Consider the following 19,793-nt stretch of genomic DNA (forward strand, 5'->3'; position numbering starts at 1 on the left):
CGGAATAGCTTCCAAAAATCCTCCAACAACGTTGCGTTTTTTTAAACATCTTGAAGCATAATAGGTAAATAATAACTCATTTTTTCCAATTTAGCAATGGGTACTAAATAAACTGTTTGGTTTTCAACCTCGTTTGCTGAAAAAATTTTCAATGTGATTCGCGTTTGTTTTTCTTTTTTTGGTCCTTTTTTTCAAATTTCTCGGTTTTTAAGGTTCTGTCATGGTCGCCAAATGTTCAGACAGGGAAAAATCAGGGAAATTCAACAGCTTATCAGGTTGTCAGGCTGAGCCTCGCAAATCAGGCAAATAGTGAAAAACCATCAAAACTCTTCTGAGTACATTATTCAATTTTTTTTCGCTTAAATTCAAAAGAAGATGGTATGATTATGAGAACTAAGCCAAACATAAAAGCTTAAGTATTGGCAACCTGCTCTATATGTATGATAAAAATTGTTTACAATCCCGGTTTGATACTAACAAGTAGAAAAATTAAACTTCAAATAATTATATATTAAAAATAAATTGTCCTTTTGAAGGGCTTGTTACCTTCAAAAGGACAATTTATTTTCAATATATAATAATTTAAAGTTTAATTTTTCAAATATTTTTTTTCAAAAAGTAGGTATCAAAAAAAAAGAGCAGTGATAATGATAAATGATTCCAGTTATAAAATCAAAGTTTAATATTGTAAAAAAATTTGAAAGGGATTTTTTACTGGAATTTTGTTTATGGTTATGGAATATAAAATAGGGTCATTCTTCATTCAACTAGAAAGATTAGATGAGCTACGTACGTACTTCTTGAATCCAATGTTACTTATTTATGGTTTAACTAAAGTACGTTAAAAACGAATCTATTGAATCCTAAACGCTATACGCTAAATCCTATAAGCTGTACTATTCAACATTTCCACTAAGTGCTTTTTTTAAATTTAGAATTCTATCAAAATTTTTAAGGACGACAGTGAACTTGAAAACTTTGGAAATTGGGTAGGGATTCCTTTTTGTAATTTAAAGACCATGAGTTTGACTAATTCGTCTCTGTAATTATCGACAATTATGGAATGAATAAACCCAGAAGAGTTTCGATCCCTAAAAAAAATTGAAACGATTAACGTCAAATTGAGAAAATTTAATTCAGTATGTGTTTCGATTAAAATCAATGTAGATATATTTTATTCAATGAGCCGTATTTCATTCAATTTATAAATAATTCATCATCAAATGGAGATGCATTTGTATGAACACATGCATATTCTAAAATCCGTATTTCTTTGTTTTCTTTGAATACCAAATTAAAAATTGTTGCTTGGCTCGCTAGCTAATCTCATTTCTAAAATTTGGCCTGCCTGTTGAAAATGTTGGCCACTCATATTTAAGACAGTTTTGAAAAGTTCGTATGTGTTACTTGGCATCTTTCAAGAAACTCGCTGTGAAGTTTAGTAACACATTCGACCTGTTGCATAATGCAACATATCTTAAAACTTATTCCTTATTTTTTCTCAAATCTACTTCAAGTACTAAATTTTAAACAATGGAATGTAGAAGTGATGCTTGAAAGTAACCCGTTTTGAGCTGTCTAGAATCTGCAAGGTGATACTGATCGTCAAGAATGTTCTTATTTGACTGGACATAGCCAATCCTCTGATAATCGTTTAAAAAGTGCTGAAATATATTCCAAAGCTGTCAGATATTTACACTTGTCTCAAAAAGGCACAAATAAAGCATTCCAAAAATTTGATCAGTAACAATTTAAACATATGACACTGTTTCAAATCAATTTTTAACGTATTTTTCTCATGACAGTATTTTAAATTTAACACACTTTTTTGAAGAATTTTTGTTCGAGATTGTACGTCTGTTCTCTGTGGGATATGGTGGTAATTTTAAATCTAAATCTAAATCTGGAATCTGAATCTAAAATCTGAATCTGAAATCTGAAATCTGAATCTGAAATCTGAATCTGAAATCTGAATCTGAAATCTGAATCTGAAATCTGAATCTGAAATCTGAATCTGAAATCTGAATCTGAAATCTGAATCTGAAATCTGAATCTGAAATCTGAATCTGAAATCTGAATCTGAAATCTGAATCTGAAATCTGAATCTGAAATCTGAATCTGAAATCTGAATCTGAAATCTGAATCTGAAATCTGAATCTGAAATCTGAATCTGAAATCTAAATCTGAAATCTGAATCTGAAATCTGAATCTGAATTCTGAATTCTGAATTCTGAATCTGAAATCTGAATTTGAAATCTGAATCTGAAATCTGAAAACTGGATCTGAATCTGAAATCTGAAATCTTGGATCTTCGTAGTTTGAAAGCTATTTTTCTTATCGAAAAATTAATTTCGTTTGCATTTGGTGAATGAATCTCACTTTTTCTCTACCAAACGCAATTTCCCTTTCGATTTGAATCTCATCAATCCCTTTCAAGAAATAAACGTTAGGATAATAGAGTTTATCTATTCAAAAACCCTTTTACAATCAATCAGTTGTGGTCGTCAATTTTCTCTCTCATCGGATGCTCCACACAAAAACAGCCATACAGTAGGTAGTAAGTACCGATTGAATAGAAACTATCGGCAATTCAATCTGCTCTACTTTAGCCAAAAAAGCGAATTAATTTTCACCCAATTTATATTACTTATTCAGAAGAGGCGTCCGTTCCATCGCGATGGGGAGGGAAATAAAAATTTCGTCGATCGCTTGCTTGATCAACCGATCGGTCGATCGAGCAGCCTCCGGGCTCAAAGAGCGTAAATCCGTTTCGCTGAATGGAAACTGAAAGACCCAAATGGTTTGTTTTCATGCTGCAACCACAGTTGAGATCAATTTTTGCTCGTTTTGATTGAAAGAAGAATCCAAAACAGCGAACCTTCGTATTGAACGCCCAAAACCCAAATAATTGCTAATGCGCATGAGGGTTGTTTGTTACCTGAACAATGATTTCACTGTGGGAAAAATATTTAAAAAAAAAAAAACAAAACATGTAGAAAAACAACAAATTGTTCAACTCGTTTAAAATATTTTGACAAAAATCTAAACTATGTTTATTAACGAACCTACATTAACTTTAAAAAAATTGCATAAGTTGGTAAAAAATATTTCATTGCGAAACCAATGTGCTCGAGTTCAAATGAACTTTAAACGGCTCCATCTCGATAATTTGGAAAAGTGCATCCAATTGAAACCTCCGAAAACAGAAGCTCATTATCAAAGTAGAGTAAAGTATAATTTTTGTAGACCAATAGATCGCATAACGATTGCTTGTAGTGCTATAACCCCTAAATGCTAATTTTTGGTTTTCCCCCTTTTATTTTTTATTTTTTCTATAAATCATCTTATCGCTACCCCGTGTAAATCCTTCCTCACACCCGTGCAGCCCCCAAAACGTTCAAATCGTCCTCGGATTATGTTTCTGACCTGTTCAACATCCAAATAGCGCCCCGACCGATGAAGAAGGATGCCTCAACGGCAACACCGGAAGCTAGCCCGCAGAAAAGGTAAAACGCATATTTTTTTAATTGATCTACTTAATCAGTCCTTAATTTGATATTTTTTTGATTTTATTACAGTCCCATGGACATTCTCACCACCAGTTCCAGCTACTTCCAGGTGTCGGAACCGAAGGCCAAGCTGATGACCCGGTACGGCCGGGAGATGACGCTGATCAACGGGGACTGCTGTGATTTGACCAAAAAGAAGGTAAGTGATGTTTAATGTGAAAATTGGAGTCATGCCGTTTTGTCCTGTTCAAAGGTTCTTCATCACAATACAGTCACCTAAAACATTAGCTGATACAGAAAGTGAATTTTTGTTTAACATTATTTTTGTGGTATCTTTTGTGGGACAGTTTGGCGCGCATGGAGCTTCTTGAACTCTTATAAAAATCATATTTGGATGATGTCTTTTCCATAAAGCTATTTATTTTAACTTAGCATGAGGGATTCGTTCCTTCAGGGAAGATGCTCCCAGCCGAGTCGAATCTTTCCAAGACAAAACTGGCATTTAGGTTAAAAATAGTCCAATAAATAAACGATCGTGTTATGAGGAGAATTTTTGAAAAACGATTACCGAAATGTTTGATCGGGTAACTTAAAAAATACGGAATGATATAGAAGTAACAATTGATTGAATCTTTGAATTCAACCACTGTTTTTCAGAAAGTTCCCAATAGCTACCAAAAACATTGCCATTCTCCACCAGAATTCATCCTCTAATCTGTATTTTGAAAACATTTGGATGTTTTCCCCAAAAATATGTCGTCTATTCTGTGTCACCATCGGTTTCATTTTTTTGTGACGTTCTGTCAAGTGATATAGCTTCCAATAAAAAAAAATTTCGACTTTAAATTTTGGGCACCACGTGTGCCATAATGTATAATATGAACCCCCAACTTCGGGATGAATATGCCGAAGCTGAAGCTTAAAATCCCTTGAGAAAAAAAAATGAACCACCAGTTTTCAAATCAAGTCTATTTGTAATAATGTTTTCGGTTGCCTGAAGCCATCAAAGCTACTCGCAATTTTCAATTGTTCAATGTTATGACAAATTGAGCCGATTGTCCTCCTTCGACACAATTCAAAATATTAGACTTTTCATCACTCCATCACATTTTCTGCATAATGGCAAGATTTCAAGTCCAACCAAAGCAGAGAATCAACTTTGTTAAACCTATTTAAGTGCTTCGCAGGCAAAATGGTCGCATTTTAAGGCATTCTTCTTCATATTCTCAGCCATTCATCGTGTCCATTGTTATGAAACACTGACTGGATAGCAGCTTCCATAGATCGACAGACATCAAATTTTTCAGTTCATTCCTTGTTTATCTCCGGAACATCCAGGCGAAACTTGTCAACGAAAAGTTTTTGGCTTGAAACCTTCCAGGTGCCCGCTAAAGAGTTCGTTTTGCTGTCAATTACGACATTTTTCAAAATATTTCTCCGCTAACTGTCCATATATTTTTCGCACGATTTGACCACCGTATTTTGTTTATTTCATCAGTGGAGAGCTTTATTATTTACCTTGTAGAAATTAAGTTAGTCAGTCAGAAAAATATATGTTTTTTATCACTTTCCCCTATTGATATTTTTGGATTGCGCTTGATGAAACCTCTTATATTTCTTAACTTCATGGAATCAATCATCTTCATTTTTATTCAAATTTTTACTCTAGGACTCTTTAAACGATAAACCACATGAATTTTGTTCGAATAGTTGATTTCCAACTGTCAGTGTTCGGCATCGCTAATTTAAAAATTAGCGGCGCTAATTAAATCGCTAACTCATTCAAATTTAGCGATCGCTAATTAAAACCGCTAAATGAGCGGAAAAAGTTATCGCTTCAAGCTTAAAGCTCTAATCGCTAACTGTTGACTAACAATAACGTAAACAGCATGGAATACGGTTGAATCTCTATTCGTTTGCTTAAATACTTTACAAACATAGTGCAGATTGTTTATTGTGCCCAGTCTGTTGAAAAATCTTTAACCAGGTTTCACTTTTTTTTTCAAACTTTCAAAATAGTAACGCAAAATTCTCATGATAGGAGCATTGCCAAACATGTATCTAAAAAACTAAAAGAAATAAATAGGCAAATTCATTTCATGGTGATATTATCTTGTTTTTATTTTACCTGATTTGAAATACTTGTAAAAACTGCTTTGTGAGAAGTAAATATCTCATCCACTTAAAACAAGTTGTAAAAAGCGGATTTTTCCGGCATTTATTAATTGAGACTTGCCGTGTGAGATCTAAAAAAACTTAGAAATTTGGAAAAGCTTTTGAAAATCCATCGATTAACCTTAAAAGCACATTTCAACAAATCACCGCATGTGGACGACCATGCTAAAGTCATGTAAAATATTGATCAAGTAGGCCGTTTACTGTATTTTTGCAAGCAAAAAATAGTATCTAAAAATTGACCTTCTAACTTTGAATTAAATAAATAATGTTAAAATAGTTTAATACTGTTTAACAATATTTATTGAATTGTTTGTCTAAGAATGTTGAGAAAAGAAGTACTTAAAGAGAAAAAAAAAGTTATGAGGCACTTCTGCCCTGAGACCATTCGAAGTGACCATTTTCACTTGGAGCGCATATTGGTATAAGAATGATGCCCGATGTCTCCTTTACTTGTCAAATGATAAAAAGTCTACTTCTATCAGTAATAATTCGTGAATTTGAAACAAGTAAATGTAAGTTAGCGTACTTCATTTAGCGGAACCAAAAAATAGCGGAACTTTTTAATTCTCTAGCTCAATCAAAATTTAGCGGCAAAATTAAACCGCTAGCCAAAAGTTATCGGACTAACTAGCGATTAGCGGAATAGCGATTTTATGCCGAACACTGCCAACTGTTTTTGGGTCTCTCACTGAGACTTTTCTGGATTTATCCCGATTCTGCTCAACAAAATGTCTATGAGCTTATGAGCAATCACTTGCCAGATTTTTAGCAAATTTTGTACACATACACATCATTTTACTGAGAATTTGATCAATTTCCATTCATGTATTCAAAAGTTATTCACAAATCATAGTGTTGCATTTTATTTGAATACACTCTTTAACTGAACGCGGGTCAGTAAAACTCCCCCAAGTTTAGTTAGTTCTTTTAAAAAGTGCACAATGTAGTTTGGCTTGAAAATTTTCAGTCATTCATAAGGACGGCGAAATTTATTTTGGATCACTTTACCCAAGAAAATAAGATCAGGCATGGATCATGTCATGCCAGACATATTCCAATAATGTGAACGTAAATACCATTCACATTCACGTGATGTAAATAAATTTCACGTATGAGAAGAGTGGACAATAAATGAAATTCCGAACCAATCACTATTTTCATTTTTATACTATTATTAGTTAGCGTTTGTCATAGTACAGTATATTGAAAATAAGCTTGGCAAACAAAATTGCCAAAAATTGCACTGGTGATATTTCTCATAACCCATTTTAACCATCATGTCATGACCGAAATATTGAAAATCTCAATAATTAATGACATATTGGAAAAATCTTTCTTTACCAAAACAATCATTCATAGCATGCTTTCATTTCGAAACGATCTTAAATTAACTACATGTGAAGACAAAAATAGGTCACTAGTCGCAATTTCTGGCTCGTGACTATGACATAATCCCGTCCCTGTGAGATTTATTGGAAACACGTATTTGAAGTTGAAAAATCGCTTAACTCGGAGTATGGTAACTTAAGGTACTAGTAAGTTCAGCCCTTATCTGAAAATAATAAAATAATTTTCTTTCATAAATTTACCCTGAGTTGACTCGTAGGGTTGGATCCGAAATTAAAATTTATCGAGAAATAATAACACTCCCAAGAAATTTATTTCCAAAACCATTTTAATACTATCGCTTCCGATGCAGGCAAAATTGTCACATATTACGTTTCACTCTGTGTGATATTTTGGTTTATATCACCTCAGTTTAATACATATGAATTGTTTTAATACATATGAATATTTTTGGAGCCTCCCATATTTCTATTGAATAATGATTTTAAAAAAATGAAATAAGTCGACGAGGCACCAGAATATCAAATATTTTAGAATGTAACAGGCGTGTTGAAGCTTTTCTGGATCCTTTAATTGCATGAATTTGTTGGTGTGTAGATTAGGGTGTCCCAAAATTGCATAACTTCTGGGAATCTGTCTCACTCTCCAAATGGTAGATTAGGATGTGCAGAACAAACTTTTGTATGGGGTCGACTAAAAAAAATCATGTTTATTATTATTATTTATTTATTGTTCACGGTCTACGATAACTCAATATCACACAGACTGATTTTCTCTTAATCTACGCTTAAAACTATCCTTACTTATATTAAAGTCGAAACATGAATACACTTGGTTAAAAAGCTTACAAGAAATATCGAAGGGGTTATAAAATTCATTTCGTCCGTAATTCATCATCCTTAATGGTTCGTAATTGCGCAAAGCGCGGGAAGGGACATGGAATGGTATCATTTCGATCAGGTTGGTACTGTCGATGTTTCCAGATAAAATATCAAAGATGAATACACGCCGGAGGAGTAATACACGAGATCCAATTGGTTCGATTTTCAGGATTCCGCATCGATCGTCGTAAGGCGGAAGCCGTTGTGGTTCGTTCCAGGGTAAGTTCGGCAGTGCAAATCGCAGGAAACGTTTCTGAACAGATTCTAGCAGCTTCATACCGCCTATAGATGAAAGTGCCCAAATTTGGATGTTATACTCCAAAACAGAACGGACCAGTGAACAGTAAAGTACTTTTAGAGTGGTGGTATCACTGAATCCTTTTGTGTGGCGTACGATGAATCCTACGCGGCGTACGATACCGACTTTCTTTAACTCTTATTCGTGACCAAAATGTTTTCGATTCTCGATATATCTGACCATAACGCTTGACATGTGACTTAATTATGACATTGACTCTCTGCAAGGATTATCTTGCCGCTCAAAATATCTTCGTAAATTGGGTTCGATTCTCAGTTATTATGATTATGTAGATCGAATGTGAATGAAAAGATGTCATTAATTCACAATTGTTTCGATTGTGTCGATTTCATGACTCGACAAATAACTTTTATTCAATAGGACAATCAATTCGAAATATTCTTCCTACCGTTAGGTAGCATAAGCTCTAGAATGTATTGTGCAAATGTATGTTTAGAAAATCGTTCTTGCTCGATAGCAAACATCAAAATTTAGATTACTAGTAACTGCTTATTTATATGTTCTTTTGCCTAATACTAAATATTACCTTAGCCTATTGAAAACTCCACTTCGATGAATCCGCATGCAGGTCAGCTGTGTTGCCGCTTCAGATCCAATCCTCATAGCTCTGCATTATCGGCAGAACAGCTGATTCGCTTGGTCCTCCAGCAAACATGCACTGTCGATTCTGTCTTTCTTAATCCGGTGAAGAAAGACGAATCATAACACACTCGATAACTGGATCATGCAGGCGTGTTGGTGAGATCGAGCTTCTTCCTTATTTCATCACCCGAACACTGAGGAAGACGAGCAAGTTGCTCAATTCTCTATTCACGCTTCCCAGCAGCCATAACTGCCATTCATGCAAACCTCTTCACAAATCACTTCCCTGGACCCCTTTTCAATCACCAACTCTGCTTCTTTCCAAAACACTCGTCTACACTACACCACCGATGAAGAAATCCACCCAAAATTCGGACACGTAAGACTCTCGTTCGCGGCGTAAATATTGCTGGCGATCATTCACGTCGAACGCGTCGGCAGCCGCGCGACGACTGACTTTGGCTCTCGACTCTTTCAACTGAGCTACTTCTCGGTTGGCAGAATTGCTGCACTTCCACTGTCATCGATGGTTGTCCAAACTTCAAAGTGTTGGTAACGTGATGGATGATGGTGCTACACGAATGCTCCGTAGCTGATTGGAGTTGAACCTATACCAAAAGCCCTGAAGGCAACGGAATAAGTATGGGGTGCAATGCAGGAATTGAATGTTTATTTACCTCTGTTGAGGGCTTGGCTGTTTGTCTGTTTTTCCTTCCTTCCAGTTGGATTGTGTGGCAACTAATCTTATTGGATTCCGATTTCTGCACTACGTGCCTATGAGAGGTTTTAATTAAAATCCCGTTGGAATCTTGATAGTTGGAGCTTACCTCGAATTTTAGTGTTCTATTGAGCATGAAGCCAGGGGTCCTAAGTCGTATGCTCGACTATGAATATTTTTCAGTATGTTTGGCCTCGCCAAATCCAATCGTGATCCTTCGCTGTTGCTCCTGTCCTAATTCCTGATGCTCTCGGCTAATATTGTGGAGCTACGACGTGCAGTCGTCAGTGCCTTGGGAACGCAAGAAGATTGTATAAACTTCACACAATGCTGAATGTTGATTAGAGGTTACCTTCAATGCCAATGGTGCTATTGCGCTGGAACTGTGCAGCAAACGTTTCGGAGGTGCGACGTGCTGTCGTTAGTTCCCTAACATTAAAAGTAGTTTGTAGGACTATTCATACAATGCGGAATTTTGATAAGATGTTACCTTACCATTCCGAGTGGAGGTTCTACGTTAGAACTATTCGGCAGGCGCTCCAGAAGCACGATGTTTTCAGTTCACTGAGAACGAAAGTTGGTTTCATGAACTTCATAGCATAAAATTATTATGTTTGCATTTTACCTTACAACTTTAAGTTGTAGTTCAGCAGGTGAACTTTGTTCTTGCTTAGAACTATTAGGACAGGTGTATCTTAACTGTTTAAGGACTTTTTAATTTGCAAGTTAAGGATGTCGTTTGTTCGCTTAGGCCACGAGAAGTTAAGTGCCTTCAGCGGAAGTATCATTTCTTGATATTTGACAGTTTGTCTGATTTGTCAGGGCAATCATTAGGTTTGGATGATGATGGTACAGGAAATGTCCAATTTTCTTAATCTTCTTGTATGTGTAGCGAATTGGAGCGATAATAACAAATGGAAATGCTGCATGGTGCGATGTTCTAATCACACGGTAATACAACCCTCGTGTACTGCAAAAAGAAATTTTCGTGATTTTCAAAGCAATCACGAAAATTTCGCTAACGCTTTTCTTCGGCTTCGTTCTCTGATTATGTTTAATTTACATTACTGTTTCGACAGAATTTTCCACATTGGATCTCGAAACAGTTATTTCGTTTAAACTATTAACTCCAAAATCATCCATCAGGATACTTGCTCTCACTGAGTTAGTGACAAATACTGCAAGTTTGCGTTGTCTTCTTGTTGTGCACAGTAATATCCTATATTACTATTTCATTGTTTCTATTTGGCTTTTAGGCAATTATTTAAATAAGCAGATGTCTAAAGTAATGTTTCTAGTATTAGGAAGTTCTTTTGATTTTTTTTTTTTTATGTTTGCTTAACGAATATCATTACATTTTGCACAGAGTATTTGCTACGAGCTGGTCGTGTCGAAATTTTGATTGTTTGTTACGAATATGTGAGCGAAATATTTATTGTGGTCGAGATGCATAATTGTTTATGGTCAGGTTTATATGCTACATAGTTTGACTATAGCGTGAATTTTAGAAAGCGTGTCGTTTGAAGAGTTTTAACTTGTATGATATTTGGTTTAAATCCGATTATGCTGCGTTTTAAGATTGACGAGGTTTCGGTGATTTTTATTGGACCTTCAGTCGTATCTGGGCATGTTTTGTTGCATAAATGCTTGTGGTCTACAGATGAACTGTTTGCATAGCTGGAATTAATAAGGAATTAATCGGGTTTTATGTCCTTTGCGTGATAAACTCCTGTTTTAGAGCTCTTTATGTCCTCCAGGAGGTAATTGTTGCAACCTTGTTTTTGTCGAATTATGCTTGGAATGAATTTCGGTCCTAACTTTTTGGTACGATGGTCTGCTGCCGAGGATTGTTCAAATGAACGTCTCCATACGATATCTCCCACTTCCAAATCTCGGTTTCGTGCCCTCATATCGTATCGCTTCTTGCTGTCCTCATGTGCCTTTTTGATTCGCATTAATACAAAGTGTTGAACGTTCTTGATGACTTTCATCCTGATGGTATGAGCTGATGCTGCGTCTTCTGGAGTGTTCAAAGTTGCTATTGAATATCCTTCAGTGAACAAGATATGATCTCGCCCAAAGTTACAAAAGTGAGGACTACATCCTAACGTATCTTGTTTTGTCGTGTTGATAGCACAGACGATCTGTTGAATGTGGAGGTCCCAATCTCGTTGATCTGTGTCTATTAACGATCTTATGCACGTTACCAAAGTGCGGTTAGTCCGCTCAGCTGCATTACACATTGGTGTGTAGAATGCCGTTCTCATGTGTATCACTTCGTATCGCTTAAGAAAGCTCTGGAATGCATGTGATAAGAACTGTGAACCGGAGTCCGATACAATAATTCGTGGGGTCGAGAATCTCAGGAAAACGTACCCTTCTAAGAATGCTACCATCTGCTGAGCGTTTGCCGTTCGAAATGGTTCTACGATGATGAATTTCGTCACCCAATCAACCACTACAAGAAGAACTGTAAAACCTTTCCTAGAACGTGTCATTGGTCCTACCCAGTCGACGGAAATCAGTTCCCAAGGCAATTGCGCTGGCTTGGGGTTCCCTAGCGTGGGAGTCAATGTTGCGTTTGGGGCTTTTGCGGCTTTGCAGATTTCGCAGGCGCGTATATGTCTTTTGATGTCTACGGACATACTTGGCCAGTAATATTCTCTCTGGATCCTGTGCAAAGTTCTTTCGTATCCCAAATGGGCCGCTGTAGGTATATCGTGGAATCGTCGTATGACTTCGCTCCTGTCTTCGCTTGGAATCACCTTTTTCCATCGATGAGATCTTCCTCCTGTTTCGTCTACCACGGAGCAGTTTTTGTAGAGGTTTCCTCCCACAATTTTAAAGTCTGGAAATTTGTCCCCTTCGGTAGCAACTTTTTTCTTGAGCTCAACAAACCACGGATCTGTTGAGGTGGAAGCTGTTGATAGTGTGTTGACAATCTCAATTCTGCTTAAGCAATCCGGAACCACGTTTGCACTTCCTTTTCTAAAACGTATGTCGAAAGAATAAGCATTCAACCGAAGTATCCATCTGGAGAGTAGTGGGGTTGGATTTTTCATGGTCTTTAAGTATAGTAAGCTCGAATGATCGCAATAAACCGTAAAGTGTGTGCCTTCTAGGTACCCTCGAAACTTTTCGATGGCTCTGATGACGGCCAAACATTCCCTTTGGGTAACGGAGTACTTCCTTTCAGCTGGCGACAGTTTTTGTGAAAAATAGGATATCACGCATTCTCCTTTATCGTATTCCTGAGTCAGAACTGCCCCGATTGCCATGTCACTGGCGTCACATGCCACGGCGAATGGTTTGTCGTAGTTAGGCGTAGCTAAAACCGGTGCCGAAGTCAACTGACCTTTCAGGGTCTGAAATGCCTTCTCGCATTCTTCCGACCATTTGAATTTGATTTTAGACCTGGTTAGTTCGGTAAGTGGTGTTGCTGTTTTCGAAAAATCTTGTATGAAACGTCTATACCAACCGCACATGCCTATGAATCGTTGGATTTCCTTCTTAGATGTCGGCGTTGGAAATTTCGTGATAGCTTCAATCTTCGTTTCATCCACGTGCCATCCTTTTTCATCTAACACGTAACCTAAGTAGTTTAGACTCTTGCGGCAAAATATGGATTTTTCTGAATTTATTGTCAAGCCAGCTTTCTTGAGTCGTCTCGCAATCTCTTCCAGTAATTCTAGGTGTTCATCAAAGCTCTCTGTAGCCAGAATCAAATCGTCAAGATAGACGAAAACTTTCGGCTCTAGGCTTATGAACAAGTAGTTCATGATCCGTGAAAGAGCTTGACTTGCGGTAGAGAGGCCAAAAGGAACAACACAGAATTGAAAGTGACCCCGTTGTGGTATGGTAAATGCTGTTTTTTCTTTGGATGCAGGTTCTAGGGGTATTTGCCAAAAGGCTGATTCCAAGTCAATCGAAGAGAGATAGTTTGAGCCACTTAAGTTGTTCATGATGGTTGCGATGTGAGGGATGGGGTATGCTTCCTGGATTATGATGGAGTTTAGTTTTCGTGCATCGAGGCACAGTCTCATTGAGCCATCTTTCTTCTTCACTGCGACTGTTGCGTTATTCCACGGACAACACATTGCTTCTTCTATAACCCCTAAGCGTAACATGCGGTCAACTTCTTTGTTGAGATCCTCTAGGATGAACTTTGCCATCGGGTAATATTTCTGTTTGAACGGTGGTGATGTCCCTGTGTCGATGCGATGGAAGTATAAATTCGTTCGACCTAGATGTCCGTTGCTGCGTGTGGTGGGAAATTTTTCAATGACGGCATGCAGTTGTTCTTTTTGGGTGTTAGTGAGAGAATTTATAACCGAAGAGTTATTTATCGTTGTCGTTAAACCACACACGACTGCTTTCACACCAAATATGTTCCAAAAATCTATGCCCAAGATCAATGATGTTGGCATTGATTCCACAAACAACACGGGAAGCGTTTGGGATCTTTGATTATATGATATGGGAACGTGAGCGAAGAAAGAAATTTGGTGTGCAGAATTGTCTACTGTGCGTATCTCCCCTCTGACTGAATACTTCCGTAGCATGTAAGTGTCCGCCAATTTTGTTAATTCCCCTCCGATAAGGGTGCAAGTTGCTCCGCTGTCCAGTAGTCCTCGAAATTCTTTACCCATTATGTAAATTTGAGCGTATGGTCTGTTATCATTATTGACTGGGTTCACGATGGATGACTCAACTTTTTGAAAAAAGGAAAGTTCATAAATACTGGGAATTTTTGTAGAATTGGAAGAACCCTCCTCCCTCATTGAGAGCTCTCCCTGTTTCCGTTTCCCGTATAGAGTAACGGTGAATCCGGTGTGAGTTGTCTCCACCTCGCCAGGCAACTTTGACAGCTCCTAGTTGTGCAGCCTTTCTTCCCACATGTGAAACAAAATAGAAAAGTTTTTGCGTTTGGACACGTAAAGTAGGTGTGCCCTGGTTTCTCGCATTGCCAGCAGAGCAACGGTTGGGCTTTGCTATGTTGAGAAGTCAGATTATTTGAGTTGTCTGAAGGTCTTGCAGGGCGAAAAGAGGTTTTAGAGTTAAGATTGAATGCGTTGATGTCTTCGATAACCGTAGAAACTGGTTCATCAGCGTCTGCGTGCACTGCCGCCTCTATTTGTGCTAAGTCTGCTTGCTGACACACTTCTATACCCATATCGTCGGAGTGTTCCGTATTTTCTGCAGTCAGCGTGCTGATTTGTGGTCTTCCGAGGTTCGTTCGATAGGTAGTTTGTTGCGGGTATTCCTTCGATGGTCCTAATATTCGATTGTTGTGCATATTGACCGGCCTTACCCAAGGTGTCCTTTGTGAGGTGGCCTGACGGTTTTTCAAGGCATATGAACGCGATACTTCATAATCCTTACACACTTTAACTAACTGATCAACTGTTGCAACTTGTGAAGCCGCAGCTATAGGCACAAAATCTATATTTAGGTGTGACTTTAGGATGAATAATTTTTCCGATTCCTGCATAGGTGGTTCGATGATCTCGAAAATTGCAATCAAATCTCTATAAAATGATGAGAATGATTCATTAGCTCCTTGGAAGCGCAGGTAGAGATCTTGTTTGAAGATTTCGGAGTAGTGAGATGGCAAAAACTCATTTTTTATCCCTGTTTTAAACGCTTCCCATGAGACCAAGCTTCGGTATGACCTAGTATACCATTCGAATGCTCTTCCTTTTAGCAACTGCTTCACTACACGCAGCAATGTTACGTCATCCATACCTTCAGTTGTGGCATACATTTTAACTTGATTCAAAAATTCTCCTAATTTTCGGATATCGTTTTCTCCTCCGTATTCATCAATTTTCCAGCGATGAAGTGGCTGCGAGAATCTTTGCAAGCTGTGGCTTTCTTCTCCTCTGAGTTGTGGTATTCCGATGTTCAGTGATGGCAGGGTTGCTCCACTCCCTAACGGATCTCGTTCCGATTCTCTTCGAGGCCAACGAGGTTGATCATACGAACACTGCCGTTGTTGCTGCTGCAAAACTTGTTGTTCAAGTTGAAAACGTCTAGCTCTTTCCTGGTTCAAGGTCCTTTGTATCTGATCGTACTGTTCTTGTAATTGTGCAAATTGTTGTACTTGTATTTGTTGTTGTCGAATGATGTCTTCATGCTGGAATTGCCTATTATGATCCTGTGGTAATTGGTTTGGTAGATGATGTGGCGAATTTCTTGGTTGTTGTTCAGACTGCTGCTGGTTCCATTTCTGGTATTCTTGGTATCTCCTTTCCTGAGTGCGCTGCTGTTCCTGCTTTTGTAATTCAAATTGGTTTTGTTCCCACTCCAATTGTTCTCGTTGTTGTTGTAGCTGATACCGTTCTTCATGTATACTCTGCTCTTTTCGTTTCTGTTCTTGTTGATCTCTTTCCTGTTGTTGCTGTTGTTCTTGACGCTGCTGTTGTTCTCTTTCGTCGTTTTGTTGCTGACCGATCAGTACATGCTGTTGAAGAACTTCCTTGATACTGGATTGTAAGTTAGAATTTTTTAACCTATCCAATGTTTCCTTATCCGTAGGAAGTATGTCCTGGTCGCCTGTGTTTCCTCCTGTTGTTGTCGCAGATTCTTCGAGACATTCTTGGATTTTGGACAGTGCAATTTCCAGTTTAGAGATGGTTTTATTAGCGTTCGCAGTAACTAAACTGTCTTGGATAAGAGAAAGTCTGAAACGATAGTGCAGCAACCGAGATTGGTACTTCTTCAGAATAGGCATTGATTTTTGTCGAATTGCAGCTTCAACTAAGTGAATGATTGGCGATATCCGGGCTTGACACTGGTAGATGTTGTCCACATCTGTCACTACGTGTGTTGAACAAGTAGGTATGTTTTTGTCTTTCGCCTCTTTCTCCAAAATTTCCTTCATCGTTTTCAATTTTGATTTGCGATCCATACTGGTTATTTGCTTGACTTTTCGCAAACTCAATTCGAAGAGAAGCTCCTCATCTTCAAGATGATTGATATCCATTGTTGATGTTACACAATAATCAGACACACAATCACAATAAGCTCACTTTGACTCACTTGAATGGTTTTCCACGTTTAATAAACTGATATCAATATCGCGGATTATTTCGTTGGGCGCCAATATTACCGACTTTCTTTAACTCTTATTCGTGACCAAAATGTTTTCGATTCTCGATATATCTGACCATAACGCTTGACATGTGACTTAATTATGACATTGACTCTCTGCAAGGATTATCTTGCCGCTCAAAATATCTTCGTAAATTGGGTTCGATTCTCAGTTATTATGATTATGTAGATCGAATGTGAATGAAAAGATGTCATTAATTCACAATTGTTTCGATTGTGTCGATTTCATGACTCGACAAATAACTTTTATTCAATAGGACAATCAATTCGAAATATTCTTCCTACCTTTAGGTAGCATAAGCTCTAGAATGTATTGTGCAAATGTATGTTTAGAAAATCGTTCTTGCTCGATAGCAAACATCAAAATTTAGATTACTAGTAACTGCTTATTTATATGTTCTTTTGCCTAATACTAAATATTACCTTAGCCTATTGAAAACTCCACTTCGATGAATCCGCATGCAGGTCAGCTGTGTTGCCGCTTCAGATCCAATCCTCATAGCTCTGCATTATCGGCAGAACAGCTGATTCGCTTGGTCCTCCAGCAAACATGCACTGTCGATTCTGTCTTTCTTAATCCGGTGAAGAAAGACGAATCATAACACACTCGATAACTGGATCATGCAGGCGTGTTGGTGAGATCGAGCTTCTTCCTTATTTCATCACCCGAACACTGAGGAAGACGAGCAAGTTGCTCAATTCTCTATTCACGCTTCCCAGCAGCCATAACTGCCATTCATGCAAACCTCTTCACAAATCACTTCCCTGGACCCCTTTTCAATCACCAACTCTGCTTCTTTCCAAAACACTCGTCTACACTACACCACCGATGAAGAAATCCACCCAAAATTCGGACACGTAAGACTCTCGTTCGCGGCGTAAATATTGCTGGCGATCATTCACGTCGAACGCGTCGGCAGCCGCGCGACGACTGACTTTGGCTCTCGACTCTTTCAACTGAGCTACTTCTCGGTTGGCAGAATTGCTGCACTTCCACTGTCATCGATGGTTGTCCAAACTTCAAAGTGTTGGTAACGTGATGGATGATGGTGCTACACGAATGCTCCGTAGCTGATTGGAGTTGAACCTATACCAAAAGCCCTGAAGGCAACGGAATAAGTATGGGGTGCAATGCAGGAATTGAATGTTTATTTACCTCTGTTGAGGGCTTGGCTGTTTGTCTGTTTTTCCTTCCTTCCAGTTGGATTGTGTGGCAACTAATCTTATTGGATTCCGATTTCTGCACTACGTGCCTATGAGAGGTTTTAATTAAAATCCCGTTGGAATCTTGATAGTTGGAGCTTACCTCGAATTTTAGTGTTCTATTGAGCATGAAGCCAGGGGTCCTAAGTCGTATGCTCGACTATGAATATTTTTCAGTATGTTTGGCCTCGCCAAATCCAATCGTGATCCTTCGCTGTTGCTCCTGTCCTAATTCCTGATGCTCTCGGCTAATATTGTGGAGCTACGACGTGCAGTCGTCAGTGCCTTGGGAACGCAAGAAGATTGTATAAACTTCACACAATGCTGAATGTTGATTAGAGGTTACCTTCAATGCCAATGGTGCTATTGCGCTGGAACTGTGCAGCAAACGTTTCGGAGGTGCGACGTGCTGTCGTTAGTTCCCTAACATTAAAAGTAGTTTGTAGGACTATTCATACAATGCGGAATTTTGATAAGATGTTACCTTACCATTCCGAGTGGAGGTTCTACGTTAGAACTATTCGGCAGGCGCTCCAGAAGCACGATGTTTTCAGTTCACTGAGAACGAAAGTTGGTTTCATGAACTTCATAGCATAAAATTATTATGTTTGCATTTTACCTTACAACTTTAAGTTGTAGTTCAGCAGGTGAACTTTGTTCTTGCTTAGAACTATTAGGACAGGTGTATCTTAACTGTTTAAGGACTTTTTAATTTGCAAGTTAAGGATGTCGTTTGTTCGCTTAGGCCACGAGAAGTTAAGTGCCTTCAGCGGAAGTATCATTTCTTGATATTTGACAGTTTGTCTGATTTGTCAGGGCAATCATTAGGTTTGGATGATGATGGTACAGGAAATGTCCAATTTTCTTAATCTTCTTGTATGTGTAGCGAATTGGAGCGATAATAACAAATGGAAATGCTGCATGGTGCGATGTTCTAATCACACGGTAATACACTGTTTTAGCTTTAGCCACAGTCAAAGCTAGGTGATCCTTAAACGTGAGCGATTTGTCCAGAATCACGCCAAGATCCCTCATAGATTCTACCTTCTCAAAATCACCCGCCAGGTAACTATGCGTTATCTCTGTTCTGCTCCTCGAGAAAGTCAAGATTTTAAATTTTCCTAGATTCATCTCCATTGCATTCACTCGGCACCAAATCATAAGTTTATCGAGGTCTTGTTGAAGTGAAACACAGTCTTCATAATCTGTGATGGTGCGATACAACTTTAAATCGTCGGCGTAGAATATTATTTCCAAATTGATCAATACGCAAAGGTCGTTCATATAGAGATTAAATAGCAATGGGCCCAAGTGGCTTCCTTGGGGAACTCCAGAAGGAACGCCGAAAGTTGTGGATTTGATGTGACCCTGTCTGACGAATGCGGTTCTATCTTGAAGGTATGACTCTAGCCACATGATCAGCCATTTGGGGAATCCGATAATGTCAAGCTTATCGATAAGTAGTTTGTGCGGAAGCCGATCGAACGCTTTGGCGAAATCCACATAAATTGCGTCGACTTGTTTCTTATCGGATAGAGATCTACTAATGAACATACACCATCAAGTTAGTAAGTGTTGATCTCTTTTTACGGAAACCATGTTGGCATTCTGCGATGATATGTGATGAAACTGAACTCATTTTATTGAAGATTAACAATTCAAATACCTTTGCTAAGCAGTTCAGAATTGATATACCTCGATAGTTTTCAACAAGATGAATGTTACCAGATTTATGAATAGGTGAGATAGCTGCAGTTTTCCAGAGTATGGGTACAGTAGAAGTTTCCAATGACTTGTTAAACAGCATGCTCACTGGAAGTGCTAGGGATTCGCAGCATCTTTTGATGAATAGTGGCGGTAAGCCGTCCGGACCGGCTCCCTTTTGCTCATTGATATCAAGGAGTGCTTTCTTAACTTCGTTTGGAGAAACCCTGAATTCGGGA

The 19,793-nt window shown here is 38.2% G+C and overlaps 1 protein-coding gene across 4 annotated transcripts in view; it reads left to right on the forward strand.

Moving 5' to 3' along the window:
- LOC129743840 (protein Shroom) overlaps positions 1 to 19,793 on the forward strand; it is a 384,017-nt gene that overhangs the window by 338,986 nt on the left and 25,238 nt on the right. For 3 of the 4 annotated variants that reach the window (XM_055736051.1, XM_055736054.1, XM_055736052.1), the window contains 2 exons: positions 3,386 to 3,506; positions 3,579 to 3,708. In XM_055736051.1, coding sequence (XP_055592026.1) covers positions 3,386 to 3,506; positions 3,579 to 3,708 — 251 coding nt within the window. The remainder of the gene's footprint in view (positions 1 to 3,385; positions 3,507 to 3,578; positions 3,709 to 19,793) is intronic. The other variant, XM_055736053.1, reaches the window with a different exon arrangement.

This window comes from Uranotaenia lowii, chromosome 2 (genome assembly GCF_029784155.1).
Source record: "Uranotaenia lowii strain MFRU-FL chromosome 2, ASM2978415v1, whole genome shotgun sequence".
NCBI lineage: Eukaryota > Metazoa > Arthropoda > Insecta > Diptera > Culicidae > Uranotaenia > Uranotaenia lowii.